Source organism: Anastrepha ludens, chromosome 2, assembly GCF_028408465.1.
Source record: "Anastrepha ludens isolate Willacy chromosome 2, idAnaLude1.1, whole genome shotgun sequence".
NCBI classification, from domain to species: domain Eukaryota; kingdom Metazoa; phylum Arthropoda; class Insecta; order Diptera; family Tephritidae; genus Anastrepha; species Anastrepha ludens.
Genome location: NC_071498.1, coordinates 45,508,050 through 45,528,088, shown reverse-complemented (window position 1 = coordinate 45,528,088; position 20,039 = coordinate 45,508,050). Strand labels below are relative to the sequence as shown.

Genomic DNA, 20,039 nt, shown 5'->3' with positions numbered 1-20,039 from the left:
AAAGTGACTGCCCTATGTCCTCGATAGCCTCACGAATTCCATCTTTGAGGTCTTGAATCGACCTTGGACTGGTGGCGTAGACCTTCTCTTTCACGTGGCCCCAAAGAAAAAAAGTCACAAGGTGTAAAATCACAAGTTCTCGGTCGCCAATTGTGATCATCTCTTCGAGAAATAACACGGTCCGGAAACTTTTCCCGTAAAAGGTCAATGGTGTCGTTGCTTGTGTGGCACGTAGCGCCGTCTTGTTGAAAATAAACGTTGTCCAGATCCATACCATCCAATTCCGGCCATAAAAAATCGTTAATCATTTCTCGATAACGCAATCCATTCACCTGTAACACCTGTTATTGGAGAACCCTTTAGTTTTTGTAATATAATATAATGAACTACATATATTTTACACCACTATTTTTTTTTTATAAAAATATAGTTCATACTACAACAAAAACCATATAACTCAAAGTTTCAAACTTTCTACAACTTTTTTCGAAAATTCATTAAACTTTACATTTTTCAACTAGAATTTTTTGATTTAAGAATTTAGAGTAAAAAATTGCAGGTTTCTGCAGTAATAGAGAGAATTTTGTTCCGTAATACTGCGGCAACAGAAAAGAAAATTGTATAAATTTCGATTTGTTTTTTGTACGACAGGCATTATTCGTTTATTTCAAATTCAAAATTTATAATATATATGCATATATTTATATATATATATATGAGAATATTCTCAAAAATAGTGAAAACGCGCTTTTTTTTATTCCTATTTTTTAAGATATAAATATATGTATATACATTTTATGATAATACAATTTTCATAAATATGAATTATAAAACTTTAGTCAAATACTAGGCGGGTGAACAATTGCGTTATACAAGGTGGCACAAAATGGCCATTACAATTTTTACAAATGGCGTTGCACTATTATTTAAATGGCGGAATGAGAATCCAATCATATTAAGTACTTATGTACTAGAAAGCCGCAGCATACATACAAACAGACAAGCAATGGAGCGCGCTTACGTGAAAATAGCAATTTCCATCACTCAAAATCATTTTTTTATTTAGTAAACAAGTGATTGAAAGATGAATGGAAGATGGAACTTTGCACCACCTTGTACATTTATCTTCAACGATATTTCAGTACAATAAGCAAATATGGTAAGGAGGTCGCCGTAACCGAATAGGTTGGTACGTGACTACCATTTGGCAGTGCATAGGTTCGAATCTGCGTGCATGAAACTGAGAAATTATAGAAAAAGCTTTTTCTAATAGCGGACGCATCTCGGCAGGCAGTGGCAAATCTCCGAGTGTATTGCGGCCATGAAAAAGCTCCGCATAAAAAATCATTTGCCCTTCGGAGTCGGCTTAAAACTGTAGGTTCCTCCACAAATAGGAGCACACCACAATTATTTTTAAGCAAATACGGTGGTGAAAAAACGTATTTTTTTACGCTTCTCCTGGAGGCTTCCTAGGGTTCATTCAGGAAGCAATGCAATTTTATGTTGATGTTGTCCGTGTCGTTTACACAGCACAACTCCGTTGCCTGCAACGACTTTAGTTTTCAGTCTACACCCAACAACATTGAGAGGAACGAACATACAAAGCGAGTGGCTCCTCTCCACATAAATACCCTAGATTAAGACTTTCATACTTAGAATGGTGGATCCTTACTCGTTCTGATGACTGTGTTACATCGGATGTACATTGTAGATCCTTTATTAGGTTTTTGGTCAAACTTCTTCCCAATTTGTGGCGCATATTTTTATTTTCCTACATGTGGAGGTACATGCAGTTCTAGGATACATATGTACATCCGAATGGCAAAAAGTTTTAAGCGAATCTTAATGAAAAACAGAAAAATAGTAAGGGTTTTCCTCTCGAGCAGTGACTACAGTGGGCATTGAATTGGAGGCAAAGAATAAATGAACGTTTCCACGTCAACAATAACAAAAACTACTTCATTTGCATCGCATTAATTTGTTTTTTATTATATTTTTTGTGTAAGAATGTTTTTTCTGTTTATACATTTGTTAATTTTGGACAAATTTATTTGAGTATGATACATTCCATCATTTATAATGCATTTTCTACTATAATATGTACATGTGTAGCTATGTATCTATGTAAATAATACGATTATTGATGCCAGTATTTCTCACTTTTTAAGAGAATTTTTTGGGGTACATAAATTGTTTATAAACAAACCAATTTGTTGTAATTTTGAATACAATAATTAAAATATATACACACAATATATAATATAATACATACTGACGCAGATAACTGGAAACGTAATGACGTACTATAAAGTGCCGATATTTAAAAAGTAGGCAAAAAATCCAAACTTTTGAGAATTAGTCAACGCTGAAATATTTGCAAAAATACAAAATATTATTTATATTTCTTGACTGAGAGTTTCATTCAGTTATGCAAGTCAATGCGATGGTAAATATTTCTTATTTGGTCATTTGATTCAAAATTTAATTTTCCGATGTCAATAACTGAAGGACTGGTTGTCCCACGTAATACTACATAATTTTGGATTTTAATTATTGAAATATTTGCAAAAATACAAAATATTATTTATATTTCTTGACTGTGTGTTTCATTCAGCTATGCAAGTCAATGCGATGTGTAAACATTTCTTATTTGGCCATTTGTTCCAAATTTAATTTTCCGATGTCAATAACTGAAGGAATGGATGTCACAAGTAATACTACATTATTTTGGATTTTAATTATTATTGCCACCACCGCCGCCGCCGCTACCGAAAAGTGGTAGAAAACTGCCCCAACTGCGTCCCTGTGATTCCGTGGGCACTATGAAAGAAAATTACTTAAATAAATAAAAAATAAATTGACAATGTGCTGATAAATTACTAACATTTCTGTCCTTTGGCTACGCAGTTCAAAATTTCTGTTTCACTGCGACTCAATTTGAGTATAGTATTGAGAACTGGAATTAGACGTACACGTTCATCACCACTGGTAAGCGTCAAGAACTAGAAAATAAAGATAGAAATATAGTTACCGTAATATTAGTTTGGGGAAAAACAAATCCATTTTTTTTGCGCAGATAGTTTAAAACTGTTTTATGGTCGATCCTTAGCTCCTGCGTAGTGCTACAACTACTAACAGGTCGGTCAACTGTCAGGCATAGCCATGGCTAGAGACTTGTAGGTTAATGAAGAAAAGTTTTGTGAGAGATGCCCTCAAAGAATTAAAAACAAGTATTTAAAGAGATGGTTAAAAAATTGCGTGGCCGGGCTACTTTATGTATGTATAGGCAAGTATATTTTTAACTAAATAACTAAAACCAATTATCGTATCGTGTTGTGTCTTAGCGTCATCTAAATATGAATAAAATTCTACAGCAAATACGCCCACTTTTGTGTTTCTGTAACTAATAAGAATACATTATGCACAACTTAGGACACAACCCAAACCCTTGAATTTGTACATACCTTTAGTACAACATTCTTCAAGTACTCTGCATTATGCATATGTTTCTCACGTTCAACAGCACGTTCTTGTCGTCGCAGTTCCTCCTTTAACATATCATTCATCTGCGTCAATTTCGCTAAATCCTGTTCGTTTTCGGCTAAAAGCGCAGTTAGATGTCGTACTCGGCTCTCTTGCTTTGCCAACAATTCTCGTGTCATATGCAATTCTACATGTAAGCTCTCTGTACTAGCATTGTCGGCATTTGATTCGAAGTTGACGCTTTCATTACGCCCAAGACTACTGCTGCTAATCGTGGTCACAGTGTCAGTTTGGAACGCATGCATTGGCGTATTCAGCAGTTCTTCCAGTGGCATAAAGTCGTGTTGTGAACGTCGTGAGCTGCTGGAAATTTTACGCAATGCTTGCGAATTACTAGTGGTAGTAACGGCGGCTGAGTTGTTAGTTGCCAAAGTGGCCTCCTCTGAACCCTCGGCGTCCTCGCGTTCAGTCAGCATTAACAGCTCATTTGGGCTGTGCTCACTGAAGGAGGGCACGTGAACTAAAGATGAACTGGATGATACGCCTAATGCTGCTCCGATTATAGGCGGCACGCGCACTGCCTGTATCTGTTCGGCACGCAATTGCTCGATTTGTCGTTGATACTTTGTTTCAAGTTCCACCAATTGCTGCTTGTGACACTCTTGTGCAGCTTCCAGTTGCTGCCGCTGTATACGCAGGCTCTCCTGTTGTACTTGTAATTGAGCGCGGTGCTCTTCTACCAATCGGTCGTTTTGTTCGTGTAAATTATTCACCAAAGCATCTAACACTTGTGTACGCCGCTGCAGATTCTCATTGTCCAAATATAAGTCGGCAGTATGTTGCTCTATTTCGCCTAGTTTTTTAGTTTGCGCAGCTAACGTTTGACGATGTTGTTCTTCGGCGGCGCGTATATGCGCTAGTTCCTCTGCCAACTCGCGCTCACGCGTGGTATCGACACTCTGATGTTTGCGCAACACAGCTTGTGCCTTTTGTTTGTATTCGGTGTGTTCGGCGCGCAACTCGTCTAAGGCGTGTACAACGTTGTGCAGCTTGGTTTGTGTTTCGCTAAGGTCTGCTTTTGTTTGTTGCAATCGCTCTTCAGTTGTTTTCTTTTCATGTTGTGCTGCAAGCAAAGCGGCGGAGCTTGTGGCTGCGCACTGCGCAACCTCTAAACGAATCTGTTCTAGTTCTTGCTTGAGTTGGTCTTGTGCCTGTTCTAGCTCCTTGTTGGCCTGATTCGCCAACTGCTTGGCATATAAAGCATCCTTCAATTTCTCCTGCAAAAGATCTACTTGTTCTTTTAGTTCCTTCGCGTGTGTTGTTTCGGCTTCTTTTGCTGACTCGACTATTGTGATCTCTTTGCGAAGTTGAGTAATCGTATGATCCTTGTTGAATAAGAGTTCGTGCACCGCTTCCAATTCGCTAGTTTTTGATGCAAGTTTAGTAGTTGCTTCAATAAGTGATTTCTCTGCTGCTTCAATTTCTAAGTTAAGTACATTTGCTTGCTTACGTGATGACTTCAGCTTCTGGTTCTCAGATTTTAGAGATTCAGCGAGTTTTTGGTGCTTGTCATTTGCTTGTTGCAAGTCATTCAGCTGGTTCTGCAGCTCTACTAACTCCGCTTTCATTGTCATATTCTCTTTTTGTTGCTGCTCCATTTCCGCTAGTTGCCCAGTTTGCTCTTGTAGCTTTTTCTTTAGCTTGACAGCAAGGCCACGCATTTTGTTGTACTTCTCCTCGAAACTATCGTCGACTTCACGCATGCGCATCATTTCTTCAGCACGCGATATTGTAGAAGTGGACAGTACCTCGCTTTGAGCATCGGCGTTACTGCGTAACGATTGCAGTTCTTCATTGAGCATACGTAATTGCTCCTGGCTGCGAGTGCTAGCGGCCTCAAGTTCATGTGCCTGTTGGCGCGTTAAATCAATTTCTTGCGTTATTTCGCGCACTTTCGCTTCCTTCTCTGCGATTGCTTCATCTTTCTGCAGTAAGACTTCATCAATTTGCTTCAACTTCGCGTTGGTTTTTCGTAACTCATTCATAAGTTCCTGTTGCTTTTCCTGTTGTCTCGAAATTACATCACCGCGTGACTTCAACGCTTCGTTAAGCTCACGCATTTCGCAGAGTAAATCTGCATGCTCTCGCTCCATTTGTGAATAACGTGTCTTCAGCTCTGTATAGTTTTCCTCTAATGATTTTACGCTTTCTTCAGAACGCTGCTGTCGTTGCTCTCTTTCTTGTTGCTGCAATCGTTCTAAGAGTGCAATCTTTTCTTGTTCAAGTGCTTTCAAATCATGGCGTAATTGCTGTAAATCCTCATGTACTTGCGCGCTTTCTTTCAGTTTGGATACTAAATGTTCAAATTCATGCTTTAAGCGTTGATTATCCTTTTGTAGATTTTCTACTTTATTGCAATCCAGCTTTAAAGTAATTCGTTCTGCCTCTAAAGCATCTAAACGTTGCAATAATTCATTATGCTCCATAAGCATGTCTACTTCCCCGCCCTGTAAACGCGAATCACTTGTGTTAAACAATACTTTTAAGTCGGACAACTCCTGAGTTAAACGTTTAACTTCCGTTTCGAGCTGCTTACAATCCTTTGAATTTTCTGTCGACTCTAGCTCATCTTTGCGATCATTTAACGTTGCAATTCGTCTTTGTAACTCTTCGTTTTTCTGCTTTGATGCCACCAAAAGTGTATCTTTCTCAAGTGAATCGGCCCGCACACGCGCGGAGAGTCTTTCCAATTCTTGCAACTTGTCAAGGAGCATTTCCACATTGACATTTATCACTAATGATTGTGTGAACTCCTCTGAGTCTTCTCTTTCTTCGTGTTTTTTTGTCTTTTGTCGTAGCTCTTCGTTTTCTATTTGTAGTGCACTCATTTGTGCGCATAGCAGTTTCGAGGCTCTCACTATTTCCTTTTGCCACTTTGATACAGCATCAGCGTATTCGTGCTGCGTTTCCAAAAGAACACGCTTGCATTCCTTAAGGTTTTTAAGCTTACGATGAACTTCTACAAAACGATCTTTTAATGTATTGAATTTATGCCGCTGTTCGGTGTTAATTTCTTTTACTTTACTATATTTTCTTGCAAGTTCCTCCATGGCTTGTTTTACACCGTTTTCTCGCTCTTTTAGCACCTTATTTTCCTCTTCCGTGACTGTTATCCTATTCTGTATTAGAATATTTAAACTTTCTGCTTCCTTCAGTTTGTTTACTTCAAGTTCAAGCAATCCCAAGTGTTTTTTTTGTTCCATTCCCAAAATATTTACCTTTGGTAAAAATTTTAATTTACATTTTTAAAATGTACCAAGCGCTTTAACTAACCTTCTTAAGCTGATCTTCCATGCGGTCGATATCTTTTAGAAGAGCTTCGTTGTCCTCATTAAGTCGGTCCAGTTGACGTTTTAATGATTCATTCTCAATGCGCAATTTTGTTAGAACCTCCTCGTCTGTTTTACTTTTTCGTTGTAGGTCACTGAATTCGTTAATAAGTTTAAGTTTTTGTTCAGTGAATTGCTCAAGTGTCTCCTTCATGGTCAGAAGCGCTTTCTTGTCGGCATCTTTTTGTGTTTCATTTTGCTTAAGAACTTCTTTTAGTTTACGATTTTCTTCTGCAAACTCTGTACCGTTCAAGCGATGACGTTGTTATTTGTACAATATTAACGCGATATGAGTAGCATAACGCCACATCATATATATGCATGAAAATAAAATAGAAGCTTAGATTACAATGATGTAAATACTAACCAAACTAAACTAACCTACTATATACTAACCATCTTTGGCTTGTTTAGCCTTCTTTGCAATACCAAGTAGTCCCTTGTATTTTTGTAACAGATCTTCCTTACTCAAGGCCTCAATGGGATTTCTCTAGATTGCGCAGAGGGGAAAATAAACAAAATAATTTACTATAGTTTCTGATTGCTGTTCTAACATAACGTACTGTCTGTCCGGGTGTGGCTTCCACCTTGTCCTCCATCGTTAAGACATCCAACTTTACTTATTAATGTTTCGCACTATTTTTTATCCGCTGACTAAATAATTTTATCGCCTATTAACTCATTATTGACTTCAAAGCGAATCATAATTTTGCGTCAGAAACGTCAGAAGCAGGGATGCCAAGGAGACAAAGTGGTATATTTAAGAGCGAACTGTTTTGGGATACTTTCTTTTTTTATAGAAAAATTTTAATACTTCCGAGAGTTACCTTTTATATTTTGCGCCTTGTTATATTCATTGGAAAGTTTGACATATTTTTAGTATAAACTTACATCTTTTTTCAGTGGGTTGAAAAATTCATCTGGCCCAAGAAAGCTTTTGTGAGATTATCGAGACCATGAATCCAGGCAGTTTTAAATACAAACAGCCGCCGTTAGTGTCGTTTCGTACAAACTATTCGCACTGACTTCGATTTATTTGGACTTACATTTGAGTGAAACGTAGATTATAATAATTTTTTATGACGAAGACATTAAGACAATTGTGATTACGATTAGTAAAAAGTGTGAGTGTGTTGCTATTGTCTTTGCAAAAATCACCCGTGTAAGCGCAAAGTAATAGAAAACAATTAGAGATTACTTCATTGCTGTCTCTGTCACTTATAGTCAAAGTCTTCTTTTACTATGAGATAAAAAGTCACTTTCATCACTGGGTTGAGTTCGGTAGAGCAACAAGAAATTTCATGTACTTATTTTGTTTTTGCAATCTGGTGGTTTTAATGAGAATGTAAACAAACAAACAAGACAACAACAAAAGACCAAGGCATTTTGAGCTTTGACACCGTGTTTGCAGGAGTTGTGTTTGGGAGAACTGTCAACTGTTTCCACCAGAAGTTTGGGAGAAATTGTGTTTGAACTGTCTTTTGTTGACATTGTGAAATAAAAATTATAAAAATTGATAAAATTATAAAATGGTGCATAAAATTCAAATTGTTATGTTGATTTTATCATTTTATTTTAAAATAATTGATAGTGAGTTGGTCACATATTATTTAAAAAAAAGGTTAAGGGAAAATAAAATAATTTTAAGCGTTGCTGCCAATTTAATGCGTTCGCAAAGTGTATGGTCTTCGGTATGGTAAACAGATTTATGATACATTATTTGTGTATAAAGTACATGTATATTTTAGGAACATTCCAGTACCTTTTGGGAAGTAGACTGCCAGAGTAATGGGGACAAGTTTTTCAAAGATAATTTCCGAATGGAAAGATCCTGCTTTGAAAAATTGTGCAGCAAACTTGAAAAAATAGCCAAAAGGAAAACGACCTATCGAAACCCGATTTCACTAAAAAAGCGCGTGGCAATTGCTCTGTATGCACTAGGATCTTCTAGTGAATACAGATCAATTGGACATTTGTTTGGAGTAGGCAAAGCAACTGTTTGCAAAATACTCATCGAGTTTTGCAATGAAGTTTGGACATCTTTGGCTCCAATATATTTGAAAAATTTTCCACTGACAAGGGCGCAAATTGAGAATGGAGTCGCAGATTTTAATGCAATGGGCTATCCACAATGTATTGGAGCAATAGGTAGGTTTATAACTAATGCGATAAAAATAACGTTTAATCAAAAGCATCTTTATTATACAGATGGATGTCATATTGAAATTCATCCAAGAAAGGAAGAAGCCATTGATTACTACAACTACAAAGGGTGGTATTCCGTAGTACTATTGGCTTTGGTAGACGCAAAATATAGATTTGTTTATATACATTGCGGCAGTCCTGGAAGATGCAACGACTCCGGAATTTTTGAAAAATCATCGCTAAAGCGCGAGTTGCAAAGTTGTGCACTTCTTGATGAATTGAGCTTGCTGTATGGATCCACAAAAATACCAGTCCATATTATAGGGGACTCTGCTTTTCGTCTCTCTCAGCATTTAATGAAGCCATATCCGCATAGTGTGACCAATACACCCGAACAAAAAAAATTCAACTATAGATTGTCTAAGTGCCGGCGTGTTGTGGAAAATGCTTTTGGCCATTTAAAAGCCCGGTAAATACAACTTAGAGATTCTAATATTTTTAAAAATTGGTAATACAGGTTCTATTTTAGATTTAGGAGAATTGGAAAAGGCGTGGATAACCACATCAAAAATGTGAACACAGTTATTTCATGTGCATGTGTTTTACATAATTTTTTGATTGCTGAGAAGGATTTAATTTTGGAAAATTGGCTAGTGGAAATGCATCGCGATTCCAGGCGCAATATTCAATACGGCACCAATGCAGTTGACCGATCTGAAGGAGAATCGATAAGAAATGCGTTAAAGGAATATTTCAGTGAGTAATATAACTTTTTTCATCTAGATTCTCCCGTATGTTTTATTAAATTAACCATAGGTTACCAAAAGGTTATTTGGTTTAAACAATTTTATCTTCAAACCAAATATTTATTTAAATATTTCGACCTACAAAGCCACAAAGAGTCAAATTGATTGAATTTGAAAAACAACTTTTCACCAGAACAATAAAATTTCTAATACATAATTTTATAAAATAACATTTTATTCATTTTTGAAAAAAGATAGTAGTAGGCACATAGTGCAACTTTAAAAGGCACAATTCATTAAAACTTAAATATCATTTCACATATTAATTTTTAAGCACTTTCACAAACAATATTTCAAAGGATTTATAATTATAAGTTTTAGTTAATTAATTTCTCTCCAAGAAACTAACCACACTTTTTGTCAATAACTCAATAGCAGCAACCTTTTTTTTCTCGATTTCAATTAACTCAGCAGTTAATTTATTGTTTTCCGTCATACAAGATTTAATAGTTTCGTTTAATTCACTTACTTTCGCATTTTTTGTTTTTGCTGCAGGCGCGGAAGCTTCGTTCAGTGCTGGAGACGATGGTGGCGAAAATGAAAACGAAGCAGACGGAGCAGCTGAAAATGAGGAGCATGAAGGTGATATCGGCGAATTTGATGGAGCTGGCGAAGCAACCGAATCAGGCATGCCTACATATATAAATAGAAATTAACATTATACAATTAGATGTAAATACAAATAAAATTACATATATAAATAAAAGAAATACCTGTTATACTATCCGCAACGAGTTGATTCAGTATTCCTGAGGAAAGATTGAAGACTTATTTGGCCAGCTTAATATTATATTAATAAAATTAGATGTAAATACAAATAAAATTACATATGTATATAAATAAAAGAAATACCGGCTGGAATTTAGAACAATGTCTATTTTGGAATTTCTGGCAAACTATAATGTTTTTTTTAATGAAACTTGGTGGAGATGTTAGTGAGGTGTTAAGGAACACTCTTTATAACTTTAAATTAATCGGGAAATAATAATTTTTTAATTATTTACATTCAAAATGCCCTCGGGAACTTCACTATAATTTGCCACATTACACTCTATATTTTTTAACATTTCACTAAAATTCACCAAATATACACTCCCACGCGTGTTTTTACCGATTTTTATGCTAATATTCTAATTATATCTATTAAAATTAAATGCAAATTCATTTGCCTATGCAATCACATTCCAATTTTAAGCGCGAACAAGAAGAAGATTGGAATTACAACAGTATGGTGTTGCCGGATGCCTGCAAATGAAAACAAAAATTAAGTACTTGAGTTTAGTGTTAATGATGGGAATGGGGGTTATTGTGCCTGCTTACTACATACACGCATATGACGTTTTAATTTTGGGTTCAATGGTTCTAACACGGAAAGGAGTTTTCCGCAAAAATACTGAGCATTGCGTAGCCGGAGTTGGACTGATGAGGGTAATTTTTTTAAAGCGCGACCGAAGGCCGCCCACGCGAAAAGGAGTTCTACGCAAAAATACTGTGCATTGCGTAGCCGGAGTTGGACTGATGAGGGTAATTTTTTTAAAGCGCGACCGAAGGCCGCCCACGCGAAAAGGAGTTCTACGCAAAAATACGGTGCATTGCGTAGCCGGAGTTGGACCGATGAGGGTTATTTTTTTGAAGCGCGGCCGAAGGCCGCCCACGCGAAAAGGAGTTCTACGCAAAAATACGGTGGATTGCGTAGCCGGAGTTGGACTCATGAGGGTTATTTTTTTGAAGCGCGGCCGAAGGCCGCCTACGCGATAAGGAGTTCCACGCAAAAATACTGTGTTAATTAATTTAATTTAATTTTAATTACTTTATTATTTTTTGTGATACGCTTAATATCATTGTTTTTAAGTTTAAATGAGTTGTATGTTTTTATTTTCAAAATTATTTCTCAACTTTAAATTACAGCAAAAAATACTGCAGTTTTACAATGAACCTTCCACTGAACATCCCTGCGTGCGAACTTCGTTTTCATTTCAGGTGTATGGCAACACCAACTTTTCGCTAAATTATAGAACTTTAACATTAAATTACTTAAAAACTATAAGCCTCCGGCAGGTTCTGTTTTCAGTTTTAAGATGGGGATACACCCCTCTATCACCCCCTTTTTACCGTTTTTTCCAAAGCGATAGACATTATACTAAATTCTAGCCAGGTATTCCAAAGACGGACAGAGAACACAAAGTATTGACGTTCAGTCAAATTCGTGTAGCAAATTTAGAAACCGTGGATTGTTACAAAAGCATCCTAAATGTTGTTCGAATTAACCAGTTTTTTGAAGATTACGTTGTTGTTTTCAGCATTAAAATTCGTAATGCAAAAATATTTGACATTAAATTGCATATAGGTATGGTATAAATATACATTTAGAGTTACATTAACATCTAAGCAAACGCACATTTAGCGTTCAGCATGGATGGCTTATAATACGCATCATAGCTCAAAATGTTATGAAACGCCTTAGCTTTCAAATCTTCTACAATTCGAAAAAGCAATGCATATTTTTCAGGCATTATCAGGCAAACGTCGTATAACAGATATGTATATAGTATATATATATATAATATATATAATTGACGCGTATACCCTTTTTGTGTGTTTGGCCGAACTCTTCCTCCTATTTGTGGCGTGCGTCTTGATGTTGTTCCACAAATCGAGAGACCTACAGTTTCAAGCCGACTCCGAGCGGCAGATATTTTTTATGAGGGCTTCTTTCATGACAGAAAAACACTCGTAGGTTTGCCATTGCCTGCCGAGGGACGACCGCTATTAGAAAAAACTTTTCCTGCATTTTGGTCTTTCACCGAGATTCGAACCAACGTTCTCTCTCTGAAGTCCCATTCGGCTACGGCGGCCGCCGCTTTTACTTCATACTTTTCCAATATTCAAGGTTTCTTGTCATGAAAGTTCAAAGATACTAAATTTTGAAAGCCTTTATTCTTAAATGCTAGTATAAAAATCTTTTAGCAGGAGCTCTATATCGAACTTTATATTACTAATACTTGTTTTTTAGGTGATGGTGACCATTCCATAGGTTTCTGATTTCAAATCTATCTTAATCGACGACTCACACTATTCGCTTTTAGTCTTCATTGTCTTCGCCGCGTTCACATGCACACGGGTACACAGAAACGGTCCCGATTAGTAGTTTTGTTTGTGTTGCTACAAACTACTACTATTATAGTACTAGAAATAAATATCTTAGTAAGGTATTAAGTATTTTACTAAGTATTAAACACACCTATTTGCTTTTCTCACCACTATCGCGCTTGTGACAACGTTTCATGTGTTTGTTCATGTTACCCCAATTGGTAAATTGACGACTGCAATCTTGACACGAATATGGGCGCTCCCCCGTATGTATATTAATATGACCCTAAATATCAAACAAAAACTGCTTACAAAGTGCTTTTAAATTGTTTGGTGACATTCAAACCATCAAGCCGCTACGAAACCGGAAACACCGATCACAATATATACATTTGAATGGTTTTTCACCAGTGTGTATACGTTCGTGGGACAGCTTTGCATCTTTTGTGCGAAACTCCTTGTCGCAATAATCACAGACGAACTTCTTGATATCTTTATGAATTTGCTGGTGTTTTTCCAAACTTGCTGACGTTTTTAAACTATAATAAGTAAAATAGGTATAAAAATGGTATAGGGAAAAATATTTAACTCTTTTTATACATGTAAAGTAAAAAAATACCTTTTCTTGCAAATTTTGCACTCGAAAACTTTATCATTTATATGTGTATACAAATGAATTTCTAAGTTGTGCTTTTGACGAAATTTGCGATCGCAAATTTCACACATATATTCTTTCAAACCTGCAAATGTATCCATCCATATGTAATTAAAACAGAGCATGTAAAGTATTAAGGAAATCAAATGTCTTACCAGAATGAATATGCTCATGTGCTCGTAGATTGGCAACCCGTTTGAACTTCCTATCGCATTGAGCACATGATAGCCACTTGATTTCGTCACTATTCCCTTCAGTGTGTTGGGCACGCGCATGTACCATTGTGCCATTTCGATTGTGAAAACTTTTGCCACATTTACTACACAAATCGATCGAAGGATATGACTGAGCTGCCGCACAAGTCGTCTCTCTGTGAAGAGCTAATTGTGAATAACTTTCGTGTTGAGCATCGCAAACGTCGCATCGTAAACTTAATTCTGGGTTGTGACGGAATCGTATATGATTAAGGAATTTATTATAGTGGGTGCATATTTTGTGGCAATCAGCACATTTATATTTCATATAATTGGCGTCAATGATGTTATGATTTTCTTTGCAATGTAAAAGCAACGCAAAGAAATTCTCGCAGGTCTCCGAGCAGGAATAGCAAACCCAAGAGTAAGCGCTCCATTCTGCTACTTGGATTTTGTCGTTGTCTTCTGCTTGTAAACACTGAAATAGTTAACCAACATATATAGGTATGTATGTATGATAGTCGTAATTCTGGATTGAAAATATAGCTATCGTTGTTGTACCAGCGTAAACATTCCCCATAAAATTTTGGTGAATGCTGAAGACGTGAATGCTTACTTTAAATGATTCTATTTCAGTCTGCCAAGAACGTAGTGTTATAAACTACTAAATATTTTCCCAAATCTTCTACATTTGTAGTTTTTATTACTATTTCACTATAACAGAATATGATATGTATATTATAATAAGTACAAACCTTCGAATATCTGCTGTCATCATTAGTCGAAGGTATGATTTCAATTATTGTAGACTTGCAATTACTATCGGTTACCTTATCGTCTTTTTTTAATAGTCTCTCGGGTTCAAGCTCATATATTTGTTCCTGCTCTTGTTCCAGATCTTCCTCTTCCTCCAAAATGTAGGTTTCAACTTCTGTACTACTATCCGAAAGCTGGTTAGGGCTTTTTGCTCCACTGCGTTCGCTATTTATTGACAGAGTCTCAACTCTCATAAGCTCTTCGCTTTCCATTACATGATATTCTTCAAATTCATCTCTTTCGTGATTTCCTTTCACCAATTCAACATTTAACTGGATCGAGTCCGATACTATTATTCGCTTACCATTTATGTCAGTGTTCTTCACTGAATCCTCTTTAACTACATCAGTGGAATGAAATTTTGCATCGATTTCCTCATTTAATCTCATACATACTTCGCTATTTTTATTTGATTCCTCCTTTAATTCATCGAACAATACCGTTAACAATTCTTGGGACTCCTGTACTTTCTTAAAGAAATTATATGCATTTTGCAATGTATCTAAACAAATAGCACAGGCACGTTTTGGCAATTTATCCCCAGGTTGACACATTTCCAGCGCAAAGCATTCCCTTAATTTCTGATGCACATCAACGGCCATGGGAATTAACATATCCCTTTTACGCACAGCGGCGCATAACCGACATAAACCTACCATCCTAATTTGAACAAATTCAAAAATTGTGTAAATGCAAATATTTTACCAATTTCGTATTTTTTGATAATTTTCACGCAAACTGTACAACAGTACTAAATACACAGCTGCTTATTTACTGTATATCATAAGATGGCGCTGTTGTTAGTAAGATAATAAGTCAAATTGCCTCCCAGTAAAAGTCCTACTAAAGTGCTGTATAAATATGATACCGGTACAAACGTACCCTCCTCCCTTTTCTCCTTCCTTTATCCATCGTTAATAAATAACACCTGTTTACATATTGCAGGAAGGCCCTCACACTAATTGAAAATAATAGAAAAAAGTGATATTTGGCAAACTTATATTGACAAATGATTGTGAATAAGAGGATATTTAATACTGGTAAGCTTAAGCCAATAACAGGTTTCATGCATTTTTATTTATTTTTTTTATTGTTATATATCTATCTATCTTTTTTTTTAAGCTTAAATAACAATAGAATTGTTAAATAAACAAAAAGACAACGCAGCGCTAGCAACGGAGGTCTTCAGCTTTTTCGTGTATTTATTTTCGACAAAGTATCGAATCAATTGCTATACTAAACAAACCGTACAGCTTTGCACAAAAAGTAAATAATTAATTTTTGCAATATTTTTCAATTGAAAAATTAAATATATTATAATATTTTAATTTAGTATATTCATAGGCAAAGAGAGAAATTAAACGTTTTTGCGAATTATAACAGCAATAAAGTATTCGTTTATTATAGTAAATGTTTGAAAATATGTTTAAAACGTTAATGCAATCTGCTCATAATTGTTTATATTCATAGTGTACCTCTGCTTGTAACTATCAATCAACAATCTAAAAGTTTCATCGTAACCAGCATAAAACATCTAGTAATGAATACCTTTCCTCTCATTCGAAAAATGCCAAAGATTGAATTACACGCTCATCTCAATGGTTCATTGTGTGCAAATTCAATCAAAGAATTGGGTGAACTATGTTACGGTGCTAATTCTAAAGAATTTCTCACTCTCAGTGAGGAATTCATTAACTTTGACAATGTTGACCTGGATGGATGCTTTAAAAAATTCCGTTTCATGCACGAATTAACTTCAACAAAGAAGGGTCTACAATTAGCTACTGAGTTAGCTATACGGGATTTTGCCAAAGATAATGTAATTTATTTGGAATTACGTACAACCCCTAAAACTAATATTGAAATGTCCAAACTGGAGTATATGGAATGTGTTCTGGACGCTATAGACCTATCTAAGAAAACTGAAAATATTCATGTATGTCTGCTGCCATCTATTGATAGAGGACTAAGCGTAGCTGAAGCGGACGATACGGTTAACATTGCACTACAATTGCAAAATACTCATAAAGACATCATTACCGGCATTGACTTCAGCGGTAACCCAAAACTTGGCGAATTTGAAAAATTCATGCCAGTTTTGGAAAAAGCACGACAAAATAATTTAAAGCTGGCACTACATTGTGCAGAGATTGATAACCCCTTGGAAATTGAGAAAATGATACAATTCGGTATGGATCGTTGCGGACATGGGACGTTTCTGAGTCAGTTGCAATTGAATGAGTTAGGAAGGAAAAATATCGCTATCGAGTGTTGTTTGACGAGTAATGTCAAATGCGCTACCGTAAAAAGCTATGATGATCACCATTTTAAGCACATTTTCCGATTTAAAAAAACATCAGTAGTGCTATGCACAGATGATTGTGGTGTGTTTGACACGACGTTATCAAGCGAATTTGAGTTAGCCAAGAGGAATTTCAATTTAAATACCGATGATTTGATGCAACTTACTTTGAATGCTGCAGAACATGCATTTGTTAAAGACAGTATCAGGGATGAGTTGCAACAAAAAGTTAGACAGTACTTTAACACTCCGAATTTTTAAAGACTTACATATTTAAGAGACCTTGTTCAAAGGCAACTTGTTTAGAGCAAAAATAATATATTGAAAATAAATTATTAAACTATTGGAAAATTGTTCAAGGAGTTTCTTTATTAGCTGGATTCCTCTGGAAAATTCGGGTCTGCATAAAAATTTAATTTTGCGTAAACGAGCAGGATAAAATTGTCTTGACGATGATTAAAATCACTTTTTATCAAGATAAATTCCTGGTTTGTGTTACCAATAATCTACTATTTTTTTAAATATGATTTTATCGTAAAACTTTTATGCATATGTATATCTTATAAAAACATGCCCACATATATACGAAACTTATTATTAAGATATTCTCATATATATGTACATATATGTAAATCCTGAAATTGAAATATACGAATATAGCTGCTGTTTCCCGAGGATCATGACCCTAAAACAATAGAGTTCTCCTTTCCTTTACTGCAGTATAATGTACTGATTGTTGTTGTAGCAGCATAAACATTCCCAATACTTACATACGGGGAATGCTACTGGAGTGACAGTCCTTGGCCGGATATAAATCCGGGTCGTTTCGGTAACGTAGAACCGACTGTCGTGGAAACGGTTGTTGTTGTAGCAGAATAAACATTCTCCATACTTACATACGGGGATTGCTGCTGGAGTAACAGTCCTATAATGTACTGATATTCCGTGCCGCTGTGGTAACGCATTTGGTTTTAATACTTTCTAAAATTAATAGTATAGAAAATATTTTTCCCTTTGGCTGACTGGGTTTTTTCTTGTTTTTTTTTTTATTCTTTTCTTATGTTTGGCAGTTCTACTATTTATAAATCAAAAGGCTGATCATTGATTACATTTTTGTGCAATATGTTTAAATCAGGGCCACACACTTAGACATTGCAAGTAAAACTTTCGTTTCCATAATGGAAAGACAACCCAAAATCTTTTTTATCTGAGCGAATTATTGCCGCATATTAACGTTTCATATGCTGTGGCTAAGAGTGCTTTATTCAGTAATAAGTTTAGCTTTTTATATATTAATCAGATATTCTAATCATTTGCCCGCTAAAGATAATGTGCCCACTTTGCCCGACCAGTACTGCTTTGTTTCGTTTCGTCCTAAACTTTCGATAACATCTATCGACCGAGTGATCTGTTTCTTTTGTCATATCTATTTGTTGCTATTATTTGCTTTGTTTTTATATGTGCATATTTATATTTAAGTTTATTAGCTGTAAGAGTCCATTCACTTTTTGATATTCTAATCGCCAGTTCAACTATGCAGTCAGTCCTTAACACAGCTAAACTTTTAAGTAAGTATTCAAAAATTAAAAAAAAAAATAACTTGAATTTCTTATGTACTTTTTTTGTATGATTTGAACTTTGGTTTTTTAATATCTCATATGTATACTATTTTGATACTCAAAGGGCGTTCGGTCACCATAAAAAATCATGGTTTTCGGCAAATCGCCTGTTTAGCCTCACTGCCTGAAACTCATCAAATGTTGCAGAAAGCATGCCGAGATTTTGCTAACTCCGAATTAATACCACAAGCAGCAAAACATGACCGTGAACACTTATACCCAGAGAAGCAAATTAGAGAAATGGGTAAACTTGGATTAATGGCTGTAGCGATTCCTGAAGAATTTGGTTAGTATTAACTTTGTTATAATTTTCAAATTTCAATGGCAATATAAACCAAAAATAAATAAACCTTTTTTCCAAATTAGGGGGTTCTGGCTTGGATTATCTGGCATACAGTATTGCGATGGAGGAAATATCACGAGGATGTGCTTCTTCTAGCGTGATAATGTCTGTGAACAATTCACTCTATTTAGGCCCTTTGAATTCATATGGCACACAGAAACAGAAGGAAATTTGGATTCCACATTATACCAATGGTGAAAAGATCGGCTGTTTCGCATTATCAGAACCTGACAATGGCTCTGATGCAGGGGCTGCTTCTGCAATCGCGGTAGAAAAGAGCGATCGTTATGTATTAAATGGCACTAAAATGTGGATTACTAACGGTTTTGAAGCTAGTGCTGCATTAGTTTTTGCAACCACTGACAAATCATTAAAACACAAAGGGATATCCGCTTTTCTCATACCCAAAAGTATCAAGGGTTTTTCAGTAGGCAAGAAGGAGGATAAATTAGGAATTAGAGCTAGTTCTACGTGTCAGCTAATATTTGAAGATTGCGAAATTCCTAAAGAAAACATATTGGGTAAACCAGGTAACGGTTTTAAAATTGCTATGCAAACATTGGATGCAGGACGCATTGGTATTGCCAGTCAAGCATTGGGCATAGCGCAAGCTTCACTTGAATTGGCAATCGACTATGCGCAAAAACGTAAATCATTTGGCAAACCCATTGCTAAATTACAAATTATACAGCAAAAACTTGCAGACATGGCATTAAGCGTAGAATCGTCTCGCTTACTTACATGGCGTGCTTCTTGGCTGAAAGATAATGGAAAATCATATACGAAGGAAGCTGCAATGGCCAAGTTAGCAGCGTCCGAAGCAGCTACTTTCTGTTCGCATCAATGCATTCAAGTGCTAGGCGGCATGGGATACGTTAGCGATATGGCAGCAGAACGTTACTACCGGGATGCACGCATTACAGAAATATACGAGGGCACCTCTGAAATACAGCGTCTTGTGATTGCAGGACAAGTACTAAAAGAATATCTTGCATGATCTTGATTTTATCTCATTAGTATATTAAGTGGCAAAGATAGTAGAAAATGTGTATTTAAACACATATGTATTAAAAACATATTATTAAAAATATTTATTATTTTTTTCGAATAATTTTTTGATAGTCCTTTGATCGATGTCTAAAATCACTAATACTCTTTGATAGACTAGGCGACAACGGATTTGATACCTTTTCTTAA

The 20,039-nt window shown here is 35.8% G+C and overlaps 5 protein-coding genes across 9 annotated transcripts; 3 read left to right on the top strand and 2 right to left on the bottom strand.

The window, feature by feature from the left end:
* Nucleotides 1–1,968: 1,968 nt before the first annotated feature.
* Nucleotides 1,969–7,614, bottom strand: LOC128870071 (GRIP and coiled-coil domain-containing protein 2). Of its 2 annotated transcripts, XM_054112670.1 has the most exons (6): nt 7,436–7,609; nt 7,269–7,362; nt 6,817–7,112; nt 3,465–6,761; nt 2,885–3,002; nt 1,969–2,820 (listed from the first exon to the last, which is right to left on the bottom strand). In XM_054112670.1, exons 1-6 carry the CDS (start codon nt 7,469–7,471, stop codon nt 2,735–2,737), a joined length of 3,927 nt encoding a protein of 1,308 aa, XP_053968645.1. In that variant the 5' UTR covers nt 7,472–7,609; the 3' UTR covers nt 1,969–2,734. The 2 variants fall into 2 exon arrangements, with proteins under 2 accessions (XP_053968645.1, XP_053968648.1); XM_054112673.1 differs by lacking the exons at nt 1,969–2,820; nt 2,885–3,002 and adding an exon at nt 3,043–3,403 and having other exon boundaries at nt 7,436–7,614.
* A 408-nt stretch (nt 7,615–8,022) lies between these two features.
* Nucleotides 8,023–10,546, top strand: LOC128870133 (uncharacterized). The gene is made up of 5 exons (XM_054112740.1): nt 8,023–8,563; nt 8,621–9,020; nt 9,081–9,486; nt 9,547–9,773; nt 10,319–10,546. Exons 1-5 carry the CDS (start codon nt 8,402–8,404, stop codon nt 10,477–10,479), a joined length of 1,356 nt encoding a protein of 451 aa, XP_053968715.1. The 5' UTR covers nt 8,023–8,401; the 3' UTR covers nt 10,480–10,546.
* A 2,195-nt stretch (nt 10,547–12,741) lies between these two features.
* Nucleotides 12,742–15,378, bottom strand: LOC128870123 (zinc finger protein 267-like). Of its 2 annotated transcripts, none has more exons than XM_054112730.1 (6): nt 14,518–15,378; nt 13,724–14,240; nt 13,533–13,653; nt 13,260–13,452; nt 13,065–13,199; nt 12,742–13,009 (listed from the first exon to the last, which is right to left on the bottom strand). In XM_054112730.1, the coding sequence occupies exons 1-5, from the start codon at nt 15,235–15,237 to the stop codon at nt 13,065–13,067; spliced, it is 1,686 nt and encodes a 561-aa protein (XP_053968705.1). In that variant the 5' UTR covers nt 15,238–15,378; the 3' UTR covers nt 12,742–13,009. The 2 variants fall into 2 exon arrangements, with proteins under 2 accessions (XP_053968705.1, XP_053968709.1); XM_054112734.1 differs by having other exon boundaries at nt 12,742–12,998.
* A 114-nt stretch (nt 15,379–15,492) lies between these two features.
* LOC128870168 (adenosine deaminase-like protein) lies at nt 15,493–17,234 on the top strand. 3 transcript variants are annotated; one of them, XM_054112770.1, is made up of 3 exons: nt 15,493–15,618; nt 15,701–15,776; nt 16,049–17,234. In XM_054112770.1, exon 3 carries the CDS (start codon nt 16,119–16,121, stop codon nt 17,139–17,141), a length of 1,023 nt encoding a protein of 340 aa, XP_053968745.1. In that variant the 5' UTR covers nt 15,493–15,618; nt 15,701–15,776; nt 16,049–16,118; the 3' UTR covers nt 17,142–17,234. The 3 variants fall into 3 exon arrangements, with proteins under 3 accessions (XP_053968745.1, XP_053968749.1, XP_053968740.1); XM_054112765.1 differs by having other exon boundaries at nt 15,494–15,618; nt 15,701–15,844; XM_054112774.1 differs by lacking the exon at nt 15,701–15,776.
* A 1,069-nt stretch (nt 17,235–18,303) lies between these two features.
* On the top strand, nt 18,304–19,953 carry LOC128870163 (short-chain specific acyl-CoA dehydrogenase, mitochondrial). The gene is made up of 3 exons (XM_054112758.1): nt 18,304–18,448; nt 18,564–18,785; nt 18,866–19,953. The coding sequence occupies exons 1-3, from the start codon at nt 18,415–18,417 to the stop codon at nt 19,837–19,839; spliced, it is 1,230 nt and encodes a 409-aa protein (XP_053968733.1). The 5' UTR covers nt 18,304–18,414; the 3' UTR covers nt 19,840–19,953.
* The last annotated feature ends 86 nt before the right edge of the window (nt 19,954–20,039 follow it).

What these genes read in the sequence shown, in the direction of transcription:
- LOC128870071 (XM_054112670.1), bottom strand. Translation starts at nt 7,471, where the DNA reads ATGGAGGACAAGGTGGAAGCCACACCCGGACAGACA. An exon ending in GGCTAAACAAGCCAAAGATG is followed by an intron (nt 7,113 to 7,268) that starts GTTAGTATATAG and finishes TGAACGGTACAG; the next exon opens with AGTTTGCAGAAGAAAATCGT. An exon ending in TGAAGAATGTTGTACTAAAG is followed by an intron (nt 3,003 to 3,464) that starts GTATGTACAAAT and finishes TTTATTTTCTAG; the next exon opens with TTCTTGACGCTTACCAGTGG.
- LOC128870133 (XM_054112740.1), top strand. Translation starts at nt 8,402, where the DNA reads ATGGTGCATAAAATTCAAATTGTTATGTTGATTTTATCATTTTATTTT. An exon ending in TTTGGCCATTTAAAAGCCCG is followed by an intron (nt 9,487 to 9,546) that starts GTAAATACAACT and finishes GTTCTATTTTAG; the next exon opens with ATTTAGGAGAATTGGAAAAG. An exon ending in TGCGTTAAAGGAATATTTCA is followed by an intron (nt 9,774 to 10,318) that starts GTGAGTAATATA and finishes TTTTTGCTGCAG; the next exon opens with GCGCGGAAGCTTCGTTCAGT.
- LOC128870123 (XM_054112730.1), bottom strand. Translation starts at nt 15,237, where the DNA reads ATGGTAGGTTTATGTCGGTTATGCGCCGCTGTGCGTAAAAGGGATATG. An exon ending in ACATGAGCATATTCATTCTG is followed by an intron (nt 13,654 to 13,723) that starts GTAAGACATTTG and finishes ATACATTTGCAG; the next exon opens with GTTTGAAAGAATATATGTGT. An exon ending in TGCAAAATTTGCAAGAAAAG is followed by an intron (nt 13,453 to 13,532) that starts GTATTTTTTTAC and finishes TACTTATTATAG; the next exon opens with TTTAAAAACGTCAGCAAGTT.
- LOC128870168 (XM_054112774.1), top strand. Translation starts at nt 16,119, where the DNA reads ATGAATACCTTTCCTCTCATTCGAAAAATGCCAAAGATTGAATTACAC.
- LOC128870163 (XM_054112758.1), top strand. Translation starts at nt 18,415, where the DNA reads ATGCAGTCAGTCCTTAACACAGCTAAACTTTTAA. An exon ending in TAACACAGCTAAACTTTTAA is followed by an intron (nt 18,449 to 18,563) that starts GTAAGTATTCAA and finishes TGATACTCAAAG; the next exon opens with GGCGTTCGGTCACCATAAAA. An exon ending in AGCGATTCCTGAAGAATTTG is followed by an intron (nt 18,786 to 18,865) that starts GTTAGTATTAAC and finishes TTTCCAAATTAG; the next exon opens with GGGGTTCTGGCTTGGATTAT.